Below are 13,353 nucleotides of genomic sequence, written 5' to 3'. Positions count from 1 at the left end.
CCATGACCATTGGGAAAGTTCTGGAAAGGCAGCTTTAAATAATTTTAAAACAAAACCTCTAATATCCACACCCTCAACATTCTCTTCTATTCCCAATAGTCTGAGGTTATTTCTTCGAAGTCTATTCTCGGAATCCTCGAGTTTCCACATTATATCAGCCAGTCTATCATCATTTGAAGTGGTTTTGATATCAGTCTTTTGTAATCCTATCTCAAGATCGACAATTCTTTCCTCCAATGCAGTGGTCCGAGCAATGACCTCAGAACATGCTTTTGTGTTTCTTCGAATAGCGCCCTGGATCTTCATTGTAGCGAGTTGAGCCCTTTTATGTTCTTGTCGAGCCTCCCCTGTATTGACTTTAACAAAGCATAAATCGCAGAATTAGAAGGAGGAGAATTAAATTCCTCATGATCTTCGCTATTTTTTTCCCCTTTCTTTTTGTGAGCACTAGGTTCCACTACAGCTGCCAAACTCATTGCAACTTGAGAATAGTCCCACTGAAGTTTATTGCTGATTTCTGAGCCATCGGTATCCTCATCCTCTAAACCGCACTTTAAAGCAGTTTTGGGGTTATTGCCCCGGGTAGAGGCCTTCTTTGAAGTGCTCGCCGTTCTCGGGGGGCTATCAGGTTCACTACTGGAAGTTGATTTTTCAATTATCGACCCTTCCTCAGACTCAGAATCTGACTCTTCTGCAACAGAGAAGAAGCTGTCCCCATCAATCAGTTCCAGCGGGGGACCCCTGTTCTTTTCTGCCCTCCCGCCTATGGGGGTTTGAAAAATGTGAGAAGTTGCGGCGGAGTCATCTAACCCCTCATGTTTCTCTCTATTGGTTACTCCACCGTTTGTTTGGGGAACTTCAGCATTTGGTAGTCCCGAAGAGCATTCAATATTAACCTGTCCCTCAGCCATTTTAGCATCCCCTTCATTCATTTCAGTCACCGAATCCAAAGAATTTTCATTTCCCTCTATTAGCGAGCCTACAGTATGTATAGCAGTATGTGTAGGAGATACTGTAGAGACCTCTGGCTGATTTTTAACTACCCTGCTCTTTCCGGTAAACATCTCAGGGACTGTTAGCGTTTTCACCAATACAGCACTTTCCAAGATAGAGGATGCTGTTCCTGTTTGATTTACAGCCTTAGCGGGGTTATTACAGGATGGTCTCTCAGAGGCTTTGTCCGCCTTGTCTCCTAGCTTTCCTTTAACCAAGGAGGCTTTACTCGCACTCACCGCTGGGGTCCTTCCCGTCGGTTTCCCCTTCTTCTCTGACTTGCCGATGATATCCGTTTTGTCAGCAGCCAGATTTTTCTTCCCCCCAACACCAGAACCAACCATCTGTGGCTCTCCTGTCAGTTTCGCTGCAGCAGCAGAGTTTCCGTTTTTACGAGTAGGCATCCTACCAAACACGGAATCCTCGTTCCTCCCTTCCACCGCGAGCCACACCCGCCAAGCCTTCAGGTGCGCGCGGCTCAGAGAGGCGGAGACAACCCGTAGCCAGGGCTGGTGCACACAGAGGACGGTAAGCATGGGTTTTCTTTTACTCCTGGGTTAGAATCGAACTGAGCCAAGATAGCAACTCCGTCGGAAGTAAGATATCGCAGTTATCGCAGAAATAGACCGGAGAAAGGCTTGTCTTTAACCGATAGGCATGTATGCTAGAGACTGCTGTTCAGACACGGCAGCGGGAGCGACCTTCACTCGGAATCACGCGGCCGCCATCTTGCCCCCCGCATCAGCTGTCTTCACAGCAAGTAACCCCTTTCTGCTGCATAGTCTTCAGGAGGTGGTTTTTCAGATAAATAAACATTGCACTCCCTATTACCAAGCATGAAAGACCATCTGCACGTTCATGATCCCTTGACTCGAGGCTTAGAACAACTCGCAACCCAGCCCGGACATATCATGGCCAAATACCAAATCTTATATTTTCCACTTCAAAGATCTATCAGATATGGGATATCTATTAACTGGTCTGGCATGATCATGAATTCATCTGGGTACTGCAGGTTAAAACCCAAACTCGGCCCATAGGCAAATAACATCAGGCAGGATGTGGAGTAAAATCTGCTAGTAGATCCTAATCCAGGCAATAGACTCCCATGTGCTCTCAGACTTTAAGACCGATCAGCACTCCTTGAATGATTGTTTTACATCATGGGTTGAGACCCCTGTTGACGCAAATTCACCCATTAAGTAATTTTTGAACTGTGGGTCTGATTCTTCTAAACCTTAGTTCTCTACAGTGTTAGCTGATCTCAAATTGTAATGTTAAAAAACTGGAACAGAGTTGGAGGAGGGATTACGATGAGGATAAAAAGGTTAAAGTACACAACTGCTTTGAAAAATTACAAAGTGCAGATTAGGCAAACTAAAACTATTTACAGTGAAAAATAAATGGCTACGTCAAAACTCAAACATACATTTAAAATCATTTATTCTTTTCCCAATTGTAATACCCCACCCCAACTAATGCCAGGAACTGTGTGAATTCACAAAATTACGTACATCTCCTAATATCTGCCCATCCTTCTCCTTCATCACCATTTTTGTTGACAATTATGCTACTGTGAACTGATAGACTCAAACTGACCTTGGTGATGTTGTACTGCTGTTCCTAGAACTAGGCAAATAATTGTTTTTTTCAGTTAAGTCAGTCTCTTCCTATGATGTATGCCCCCACTCGTATTCTACTTCTGGGCACTGGTACACTTGCCCCTATGATCATAGAACTGTCTAATACTTCTCTGGATGCTTTTCTGGATTCAGCTTTGGCACTGTGTACTGGGAGGGATGCTAATATCTCTCCTACAGGATGCAAATAACCCTCCTATTTTGAAAAATTAACATCTGCAAATACCGCCCCCCCTCCCCCCGCCCCCAATTATTGTATGATTTTCTCTTCCAGTTTCTATTAGTGTAGGGAGAAATATGTTAAACCCACTATCATATTTTATTCTGGACAATAATCATATATTTGGCCCAGCTAAGTCTGGTTTCTGTTCATTAGCTAGCATGACCACTGAGATAGGAAGTGGATGAACTGGATGGAGGCATCTGAATGGTCTCAGTCTTTTAGACATTTTGGGCATCTTCAACCACATCTTTCATTACAATCTGCTGAGACAATTGTAAGAAATTGGTATACAAGTTGCAGCCTTGAATTGGCTTCAGTCCCAACTACAGGACAGAACCTAAGAAGTTAAGATTTCTTCTGGTTATTCTACTACTAACTAGGTTACACAAGTGATCCCCTCTTAGCCCATCTCTGTTTAACCTGTATGTTGCCTGTTTAGCCCATTTGATCAAGTCATATGAGTTTACTTTTTTGATCTATACAGAGAACCCCCAGCTTACCATACAGTTGAATGTACCGCTCAGCCACACTAATGACCAGTTTAAACTCTGCCTCACTGATATGGCTTCTGGGATGAACAAGAATGAACTAAAATTAAACCCAGATAAGATCGAGGTTCTGGTCTTAGGCAGATGTATTGCAGAATGGTCTTGTACTTGGTGGAGTGACAAGCTGGTCGTTCGACCTGCTCTATTAGTCAGTGACAAAGCCTTTAGGTCTAGGAGGAGAAATCCCTTTCCTTTGACCTGAACATAAACAAGGTTATGTCAACCTGTTTTCTTTTTCTGAAAATGCGGAGGAAAGTCACACCCATGTGTTACCTCTTGCTGCTCATCAACTTGCATATAAGGCCATTAAAATGCCGAGACCTTGATTACTACAAAGTCTCTACCTGGGTTTCCCAACAAACAGATTTATAGGCTCCAGCTAATTCAGAACTGGGCAATTAGAAAAATGTTCAGCCTGGATAAACAGACTTCCACGTTTTCTTTTAGGGAGGAACCACAAAGGCTACTTATAGAACCAAGAATTCAGTTTAAATCCCTCTACTTGGTGCATCAAGCGCTTCATAACCATTCAATCTCAGATTTGTCATCTATCAACCTATTAGCACTTTGTGCGCATCCTTCTCCAGAAGATTAAGCATTCCATTCTATAACCATGAGCATATTAGAGGTTATACTTTCAGAGTTGTGACTGTTAATCACTGGATTATCTCTCTATTTATTTGCGACAAACTGCTGACCATCTTAGATTTATGAAGTTGCCAAAAACATTCTTCTTTTACCTGCTTGATAACTCAGTAGTTACTCTAAGATTAGCATCAGGCTACCCTTATAGGTTTGAGTATGCACTTTTTAAGAGCTATTAGAAGTATCTTGAAGTGAGAGATCAGGTCAAATGACAGAATGAAGTTATTCACCTTCAGTAACGTTCTTGTTGATAGGTAGGAGGGGTTTTGCTGGTTCCTTGATTAAACCCCTTTGCAGGATCCAGACTGGTTCTAGAAATCTTTCAACAGCTACGCATCACCAATGCTATGTGGCATCCCCCACCATCATAGACAAACCTGTCTTACTCCATTGGGAGTGATGTCTTAAATGCATAAAGGCCATGAAGACATGGGTAACCTAGTTCTATCCTCAATATTTTTCCATGTTTCATTCAAGACAACAGATTATAGGACGTAGTCAAAATAATAAAGAAACACATACATTAATATCTCAAAAGGTGCATGGGAGGGTCACAAAGAATCTGCAGGAGCTCCAGTATCCATAGGAAAGACCATCACAGATGGTAAGTAGCTTGTTCTTCTAATGCATTCTAGCTCCCACAGCTTTCTTGATTGAACCAATACTATGGCAACAAGCAGCAGGAGGAGCTAGGAAGAAAATAAAAAAGGAAAGGAAAGGACTGTAACACCATACTTTTAAACTGAGATTGTTTTCTCTTCTCAGAAACCAAACACTAGCGTCTAGCAAAAGGCTACACTAAATCCCATGATGCTGCCTTACAAATTTACTGCATGGAACACCCCTTAGGATTGCTGACATTGCATCAGTATCCATAGTGGAACACGCATGGCAACCTTCAGGAAGAGCCAGTCTATAACACTGTCCAGCAGTCAAAGATACCCATGTCAAGACTGTCTGTTTCCCAATGCCTTTCCTAGGGGGCCAACACTACTTAACATCTCCTTTGAAGGGGAAGATAAAATAAAGACAACAAAAAAAATCACCTACGAGGTATGAAATTCAGAAATGTCTTATGCAAAAAATAGACTTACTTTCAAAACTACCTTCACCCTAAGGAAATGTGTAAAAGAAGGAAAAGTAGATAACGCATGCAACTTCCCTGAAGCAGAAATGTTGACAAGTAAAAGTGCAGTCTTCCATGACAAATATTTGAGAGGGCTAGTATCTAGAGGATCAAAAGGTGGTCCCATTAAAAAAGTAAGAACCAAATTCAGATCCCAATCGGGAAGAACAAAAGGAATGAGAGGATATTTACACTGCAATATGTGTAGAAAATGAGCTAGAAAAGGGACCTTAAACGTAGATCTCTAATCTGGTGAGAACAAACATTTCTCAACAACAGCTGCTACAGACACCTCCACTGTGCTGTTATTCAGACTCTTTTCAGCCAAACAGGATGTAAAAACCAGAACATGCAGTAAATCCACCTTAAGATGATCTGCAGTGTTCTCGCTACTCCAAAAAGAAAAGATTGACCACCTACTAGAATACACAGCCTCAGCAGGGAGAACAACTTCAAGAATCTCCTCTGGTAGATAAATTAACATTAACCTCTTAGATTCCAAGCATAAAACTTTAAATCCTCAGGATTGTGATGAAGAATCTCTCTACCTGTATGAAACAAAAGCCTTTTTCCAAAAACAGGAAGATGAATTAGAGCGCAATGACAGAGTTGAAGGCGGCCCTTGGTTCCATGCTCCCCTGGCCCAATGGGGAGCCAACAAGAATACTTGAGTGCGATGAAACTAAATTTTCTGTATCACCGTTGGCAGGCAGAAGAGGTATTGGAGGAAAAGAAAAAAGGCATAATCCTGGGGGGAAATCCGAGTCTATCATCATAATTTCTCCCAATGGCCCTTGCACAGGAAACTGTCTACATTATAGGACAGGACAATTTTCTGTTAAAATAAATCACAAACAGGTCTATGACTGGAAACCAACTAGCTTTGAAACATTGGTATCAATACCTCTCAGAAAATCTTCTTTTTGTAATTGACCAATAATATCCTGCTTAAATATTCAGTCGACACGTTGCCCTTTCACACTAGATGAACTGCTGACAGACCAACACCTCTGCCGATGGCCCAAAACCAAGTCTTCATTGCATTTTGACACAGAACACGAGACCCCACACTTCCTTGCCTTTTCTGATAATGCACTGGTCAGGTGTGGTTTGTAGTAATCTGGATTTCCTAACCCATAATGGAAGGAAGAAAACTTTGAGAGCTAGCTCCAAACCTCCTAATTTCCTCTCCTGAATTGTCCACAAGGCATTGAAAGACTTGAACACCAGATGAGCCCTTCCTACCCAACAATGAAGGGATCCCGTTTGAACAAAGTCTCCAACTGGAGACCTGGCAATAGTTGCACATTGCGAACAATCCTGTCATTTAACTGACAATAATAATGTCTCCACTGCAGCCAAATGCACCACTGCATGAGTCTCATCTCAAGCAAGCCTGACTAGTAGAAAATGCAAGAAGCCATCAGACAGAGAAATCTTAGTAATGACTACGCATTCTGACACACACTTACTGAAGTCTGCTTTTACTGAAGCAATTGTAAAGCACATCTCTTCTGGAAGTTAGGCCTGTGTGAGTGAAGTATCCAACAAAGCCCCAATGAATTGAGTCCTTTGTGATAGAATTGGTTGAGACTTTTTGTAATTTTCTACAAAAATTCCACTACTCCAAAAACGTATCGTAATTCAGAGATTTCTCAACAGGATATCCTGCCAATTGGCCTTCAGAAGCCAGCCATACAAATTCAGGTAGAGTTGAATACCCTATTGGTGAAGATGAGCTACCACCACAGCTAGAATCTTTGCAAGTACTTAGGGGGCCAAACATAACCCGAAAGGAAGGACAGAAAGACTGAAAAATTTTCATGTTGATTTAATACTGTAAACCTCAAAAACATCATGTAGTTCTGAGAAACTGGCATATGGAGACAAGATGCAACAAAGCTAACCACACTTGACTCAATCTTCAAATTTAAAAGATACAATCCTGTCAATGCGTTTTGTTCCAAAACACTCCTGGAACTTCGTCAGGGCTTTGAATTTTATTAAGGCCAATATTCATTCATTACACCAATATTCCAGCATTGTTTGCCGGCTGTTTATCAATTCCCATGGGCATCCTTGAGCCCCATGTCCGTCACCGTGATAAGTGCATCTCGTAATCTCCCTGCGGTCTGTTTTTTTTCCAGACCGCAGGGAGATTACGAAATTAATGAAATTCAAAGCCCTGACGAAGTTGCACGAGAGTTTTGGAACGAAACGCGTTGGCTGGATTGTATCTTTAAGTCTGAAGATAGATAAATAAAGGATTTCATTACAAAATTTATGAGATTGGACTTCTCTTCCTGGTGCACCTCCTTACGTACAACAAGTCTGGAATCTGTCGAACAGTGGCACTAAACGGCGGCAAGTGCCAGAGGATTTGTGAACGGGATATTTTAATGTTAATGATTAATACGTGAGGTGCAGTCTAGACAGTCCGTGCCGGGCCTTGCTTTCTTGTTCTATCACTCTTAATTCTATGGAACAGAAAAGAAAGGTGCAAGAGTACCCATCACCAATTTCTGCCTTCTGGGGAATTTGTTGACTAACGTAAGATCCATAATGAGTCTTAGACTCCCTCCTTTCTTTGCAATAACAAAATAACAAGAATACCAGCCTTGCTATCTCTGAGAACAAGATGGTACATTGAAAGTTCCCTGTACTAATAACTTGGCTATCTCGTTCATCAATATGCCTGTATGTGTGTGGGGGGATGATTGAAGGCACGTAGAGGACCAGATGGCAGTTTCAAAATTGATGGCAAAGAAGAACCCTTGGCAATAATTTGCAAGACATACTGGTCTGAGGTTACCCCCCATCACTGGTTAAAACACTTAACAACAAACCTGCAAATGGCATCTTGTGATGATGCAATGCCTTAGTAAGTGGGAGTTCCAGAAGAAGATGGTGCATTTTGATGCCAACCTTTCCCTGAACTTCTCTTCCTGAAAGAGGGTGGTGGCGGCTGCTAATGTTGCTGCAGCAGCTTGTGCTGCATCTGGTTTTTGCAGAACTAATCACCAGAGCCTCAGGTCTTGCGGAACTGATGGTGAAATGCTTGAGCTAGTGAAGGCAATCTCAGTGCTCTTGACTTTTCTGTGGACACACCCGCTCTCTCTCCAAATGATGGCTAACAAATGGCATGTCCAGTAACTGTGACTGGGTGTCCTCCCAGAAACCAGTTGTAAGTAACTATGAATGGCTGCACGGAATGATTGCCAACCCCAGAGCATGAATCACAGAGTCTAATTTATCCAATTCAGATAGCATGACCCTCTGATACATGTCCATACCATCCTTGCACAACTCTGCAAACAAATTCCCCATGTGCGGGCATGTTTCGAGAGTACATAGGTGTACCTTGCAAAAGAGCATCTAGCATAAGTGGATTTTAATGCTTTACTGCCCAGAACAAACACCTTCCTGCTTAATGTATTCAGCATTTTGGACTCTCCAACTAGTATGATAGAAGGAATCTCCCTTATTTTTAACTTCGGAGCCAGAGCTTGAACAAGCAAATTCAGTGGAGTGGGATGATAAGCTAAGTGAAGAGTAGTGCAGTTCTATACTTCTGAGCCAACAACTTTAACTATACTTTATGGGCAACCTGCTTACCAGCCAAAGTCGTAGCAAACAGGGAAGACCTGGGCTCCATATTATGCATCTGAATTGACAAGCACTATGCAGACTTTTTAATAACATATAAAAATTGGTTCTGTTCAGCTAGACCAATCTTTCAGGAGCAGAAAAGTTCAATTCAGGGGATGTGTAAAGCCCACTAGCATGTTGTAGGTCCACCAAAAGAGTTGTGTACAAGTCTAATGGAGAAAAGTAAATTGCCAGCCTCACTGTCATCACTATAGTCTCTCTCCCAATACCAATTTCACATTTAAATTAAATTAGAATCCGAACCACATAATTCATACATTCTGTGCAAAGCCTCTTTGACAAAAGACTTATGAATATCCAGAAAACAAGACTCTTTCAGCTAAGATGCAGTCTTTTGCTTAGCCAATACTAAACCTGACTTGGACTTCGGCATTAGTGCTGAATCCTGTGCTGAAGCAGATGTTCCCAACCAGTGTCAAAGCAGACTTCTCCACTAGCATTCCTTTTAACTTCAACACTGACTCAGGACTCAAAGGAGTCACCGAACCGGTTGAGGAATACAAAACTGGCACCAAAGTCGAAGTTACCATCATCACAATGGTCTGAAGGACTGCTAAAGGTATAATAATGAATTAAACAGCTATGTCAGAAGGGCCCTGCTAAAAATCTCCAGCATAGTCATCACTTATTCTGCATAAGGACTAGCAATAGGGAAATCTGTTTTTTGCAAAGATTTCAGAACTGGACTATGTTCAGAGGAAGAACATGTCCCTTCCTTCAACTTTTTTCCTTTTCTTACCATGGTCTTGTGGTCTCTCTTATACTGTGTGCTTTCTGTGTGGAAAATGTCTCCCAGAACGAAATCAGGTACAAGTTGGTGCATAAGTGCACACAAAAAGCAAGAAGCAGCATCATGGGTCTATATAACAATATAAGCACCCCAACTGTGAAGCCAAGACTGACATCAGTCAGAGGCTCTTGAAAGATGACTTAAAACCTGAGGACATATAGGGAGACATAACCTAAAATTTAGAAACAGCATTTGATGAACTCAAACTCAAAACTGAAAAAATGTGACGGCTTTGGACCCTACATCAATGAAGATATGAGCAAAAAAAAGGAACTGGGTCACCAAGGGCTGGGTGTTCTTTATGGATGTAGGCCACTTGCTATGCATTCACGTAGCTATGCAATCGCGTGGGTTTGTCTGTGGTATCCTGGAATGTCCTCCAGTGTTGGTGACGTGTGTAGGTTTTTAAAGGTTTCCAGCTCCAGTCTAAGTCCTGGAAAGAGCGTTCAGTCAATGAATATGCATGGAAAGGATCCATTAGAAAGGCCTGCCTTTCACCACAAACTAAGTAAACAGAAGTGCAGAGAGGTGACAAAAAGAGATGTGAGGGGAATGAAGACTGGGCAGCCTTGTTAATCCACAGTACCGTTATTATTAAAATTTTATGCAGACAAATCACTGCTTTTAATTCAATGTTGTTCTTTCCAGACTTTGTGAAATAGAAAGCTTTATTTTTCTGTGGTATTCATATACTTTATTCCAGGTACTCAGACTTCCTGAAAATAAAGCACATATTAGATTTCGTTTTCACCTTTTCATAATCCGACTTCAAAAACAAACAGTGTGATAATGAAAATATTATTATGCATCACACATTATTGCTACAAAGAAAAAAGTGTGTTGATGTGCTGCTTAAACAAGCGATGTGTGCCAGGCCCAGGCGTTTTGTAATCTAAAACCATACTTACTTTGTCGGGCCGCAAGCAGCGAATGAGGAGCATCCTTTGAAACTGGCCCACTTTTTCTTGCCACTCTGCCGGGAGCGGCTCGTGGTGTGGTTCCTGCAAGCACAAACACAGCAGGTTAGCTTTATTTAATTTGTCACTTATTTTCGCAATGCTACGGCATGGAGACTTGCCTGCTGGGCTTTGTCAGTTGAACAGCATTCCTGATGTGAATATTTATTCCAGTGAGTGAGCACATGAAATGTGGTCCCGTGGGGAAATTCAGAGCCGTCCAAGATTTGCAAATAGCCGCGAGACCAAGAAGACGCGGCTCGACAGATAATGGAAGGGAGCATGGTGGTGGCTGTAATATGCGTTCAGTACAAATGCATCTCTGGACCGACAAGTTATTGATTGTAGCGATCATAAATGCATTATCAACAAAACAATCTAGCTTCTTAAATAGGTTAATCACTTTTTTTTTGTTATATGGCGTGATAAAAAAAAACGATGTTACCACAGGTTCAGAAGCTGTAATTCATTACATTAACGTGACCAAGGATTTTTTTTTCGATATATTTCTCAATTGTATGTTCTATCTCAGGTAATACATATACTACTTATTATTATTAACATTTAGAACTACTTAGCATCCTTTCTTTATAGCATGAGTGACAGGCAACCAGCAGCTTCATAGAACCATGTTGATCATGCAGAAGGAAAATTAAAGCCAATGGGTCTAGCTTTGGAGACATGTGTGCGTTGCTCCTTGGGCGTCCTAGTTAGAAAATACCCCACTGAGGCAACATCTTGGGCTACCACAGTATAAGAGCCGGGAGAAGCTGAACAGATTACATTAGCAGTGCAAAGCTGAGAACTTAAAAGCCAACCAGAGCAACATGCTGTATACTAGAAACGTTTGACAAAGGGACAGTATTTTCTTTACATCTTTAAAAAAGTCTATGTGAGCACACGTCTTTAATTTGTGAACACAAATCAACAAACCAATAACGTTATCATGATAGCAACGTGAAGCAAACAAGCATTTGCAATGCAATAGGTCTCGCATTTACGGGAGTTTGAGCTATTGGCATTGTAATTGACAATGCGTTTTATTTATGTTTTACAAACAAAAACTAGTGACACCACGACAATGTTACTGCTCCTGAGTTTCAAAAAGAGGCACAAGAATCCAGAGCAGACATGGCGAGTAAGTTGGCTGAAGAGGTGGGGGTGGCAAATGGTGTTCACGGGCGCTTTGATGTCCTCAGTGGCCGCGCGGCTCACTGAAAACATCAAAGCGCCCGCGAAATGTAAGTGATCGCAATCGCGATCACACTTCAAAGCGCGGCTGTGTGACAGGCGAAAGTGAAAGACAACGAGTGCTTTCAGGCTGCCAAATGGTGCGCGCGCCCGGCACACATGAGTGGTGAGCTGTTAAATTTTGTGGCACGATGTGGAAATATGCGGTGTGGATTGGGGATATGTAGTGTGTTGTGGAATTTTGTTGTGTATTCGATATATGTTGTTTCGTATGGAATTGTGCGTTATGTATTGGAAATGTGTGGAGTTGAATTGTGTGGCTTGGAACTGTGTGGCGTTGAGTGAAATTATGCTTATTGGAATTATGTGTCATGGTGTGGAGAGCATTTATGTGGATTGCTGGTATGTGGGATAAAGTACATTTATGTGGGGTGTGTTGTATTGAGTAGAGTGTTATTATGTGGAGTGTAATTATGCAGCGCTGAGTGGCATTGTGTGGAGTGTAATTATGTTGTGTGATGTAGAATTGTGTGGCATTAAATAGTGTGGTGTTGTGTGGGATTATGTGGCATGGTGTGGAGTAGCATTATATTGTCTGGAATTATGTGGCATGCTACAAAGTTGAATTTATTGTGTGCAATGGCCATAGGTCTCACTTTTGCGAGAGTTAGAGCTATTGGCGCTGTAAATGACAATGTGCTTTACCCATGTGTTATGGAGCGGAGTGCATGAATGTGGAGTGGAATTATGTGCGTTAGATTGAAATTGCTACTTGTGGAATTGTGTGATGCGTAAATGTGTGGTGTAGCGCAGATGTGTGTACTGGAATTACGTGCCATTGTGTGCAGTGGAATTATGTGGATAGTAATTATGTGGTTTTGAGTGTACTGGAATTATTTGTAGTGGGATTGTGCATTGGAAAGACTGGAAGGGCTGGGGCAGTATTAGTGAAATGGCAAACTCTGCTTTCACGTGCAACTCACTGCCACTGTAAAAGGTGAAAACAATGGCGCCTGTTAGTTAAAGTAAAAAAATCCATGTTACCACGTTGGATACACTGGAAGGGCTGGGGTCGTGTCAGTGGCACGCAAAGTCCTGCTTAAAGTGCAGCTCACTGCCACTGTAAAATACGAAAAATAAGGTGGCTTTTAAAGCTAGATATGCTATACATTTGTGTCTCCGCACAGACCGCACATATGGAGGGCCCATATTCTGTAATCAGTCGTTGCACATAATATATCTCTTAATGCAAATACTATATCTCTTACCACAGCTGTTTGCTGCATTCATGAACCACAAACTGTCCCGTGGCCAGTGACTCTCATAACGTGCATCGCTGAGGGCAAACCATCGGACTTTCATGTGCTAACTCTTGGAAGCTGCCTTTGCGCCTGACTAGATGTGTGTGTGTGCTATTTCCAAGTCACAAAATATAAACTTAGTCACTCATAAAAAATAATACATTCATATCATTAGCAAGTCGTGTTTCGGACCATGTTTCTGAAAGCACAGCTGTGTGTCCTCAAGGCCTCCCTGGTTGACACAGGCGCTCTTACAACCTTTCATCCTTAA

The 13,353-nt window shown here is 41.9% G+C and overlaps 1 protein-coding gene across 2 annotated transcripts in view; it reads right to left on the bottom strand.

Moving 5' to 3' along the window:
* The window catches only part of DNAH7 (dynein axonemal heavy chain 7), a 1,967,826-nt gene that overhangs the window by 591,648 nt on the left and 1,362,825 nt on the right, over positions 1–13,353 (bottom strand). For both annotated transcript variants that reach the window (XM_085648764.1, XM_085648765.1), the window contains exon 53: positions 10,543–10,635. In XM_085648764.1, coding sequence (XP_085504890.1) covers positions 10,543–10,635 — 93 coding nt within the window. The remainder of the gene's footprint in view (positions 1–10,542; positions 10,636–13,353) is intronic.

Source organism: Triturus cristatus, chromosome 3_2 (genome assembly GCF_964204655.1).
Source record: "Triturus cristatus chromosome 3_2, aTriCri1.1, whole genome shotgun sequence".
Lineage (NCBI taxonomy): Eukaryota > Metazoa > Chordata > Amphibia > Caudata > Salamandridae > Triturus > Triturus cristatus.
This window is presented reverse-complemented; position numbering and strand designations above follow the sequence as displayed.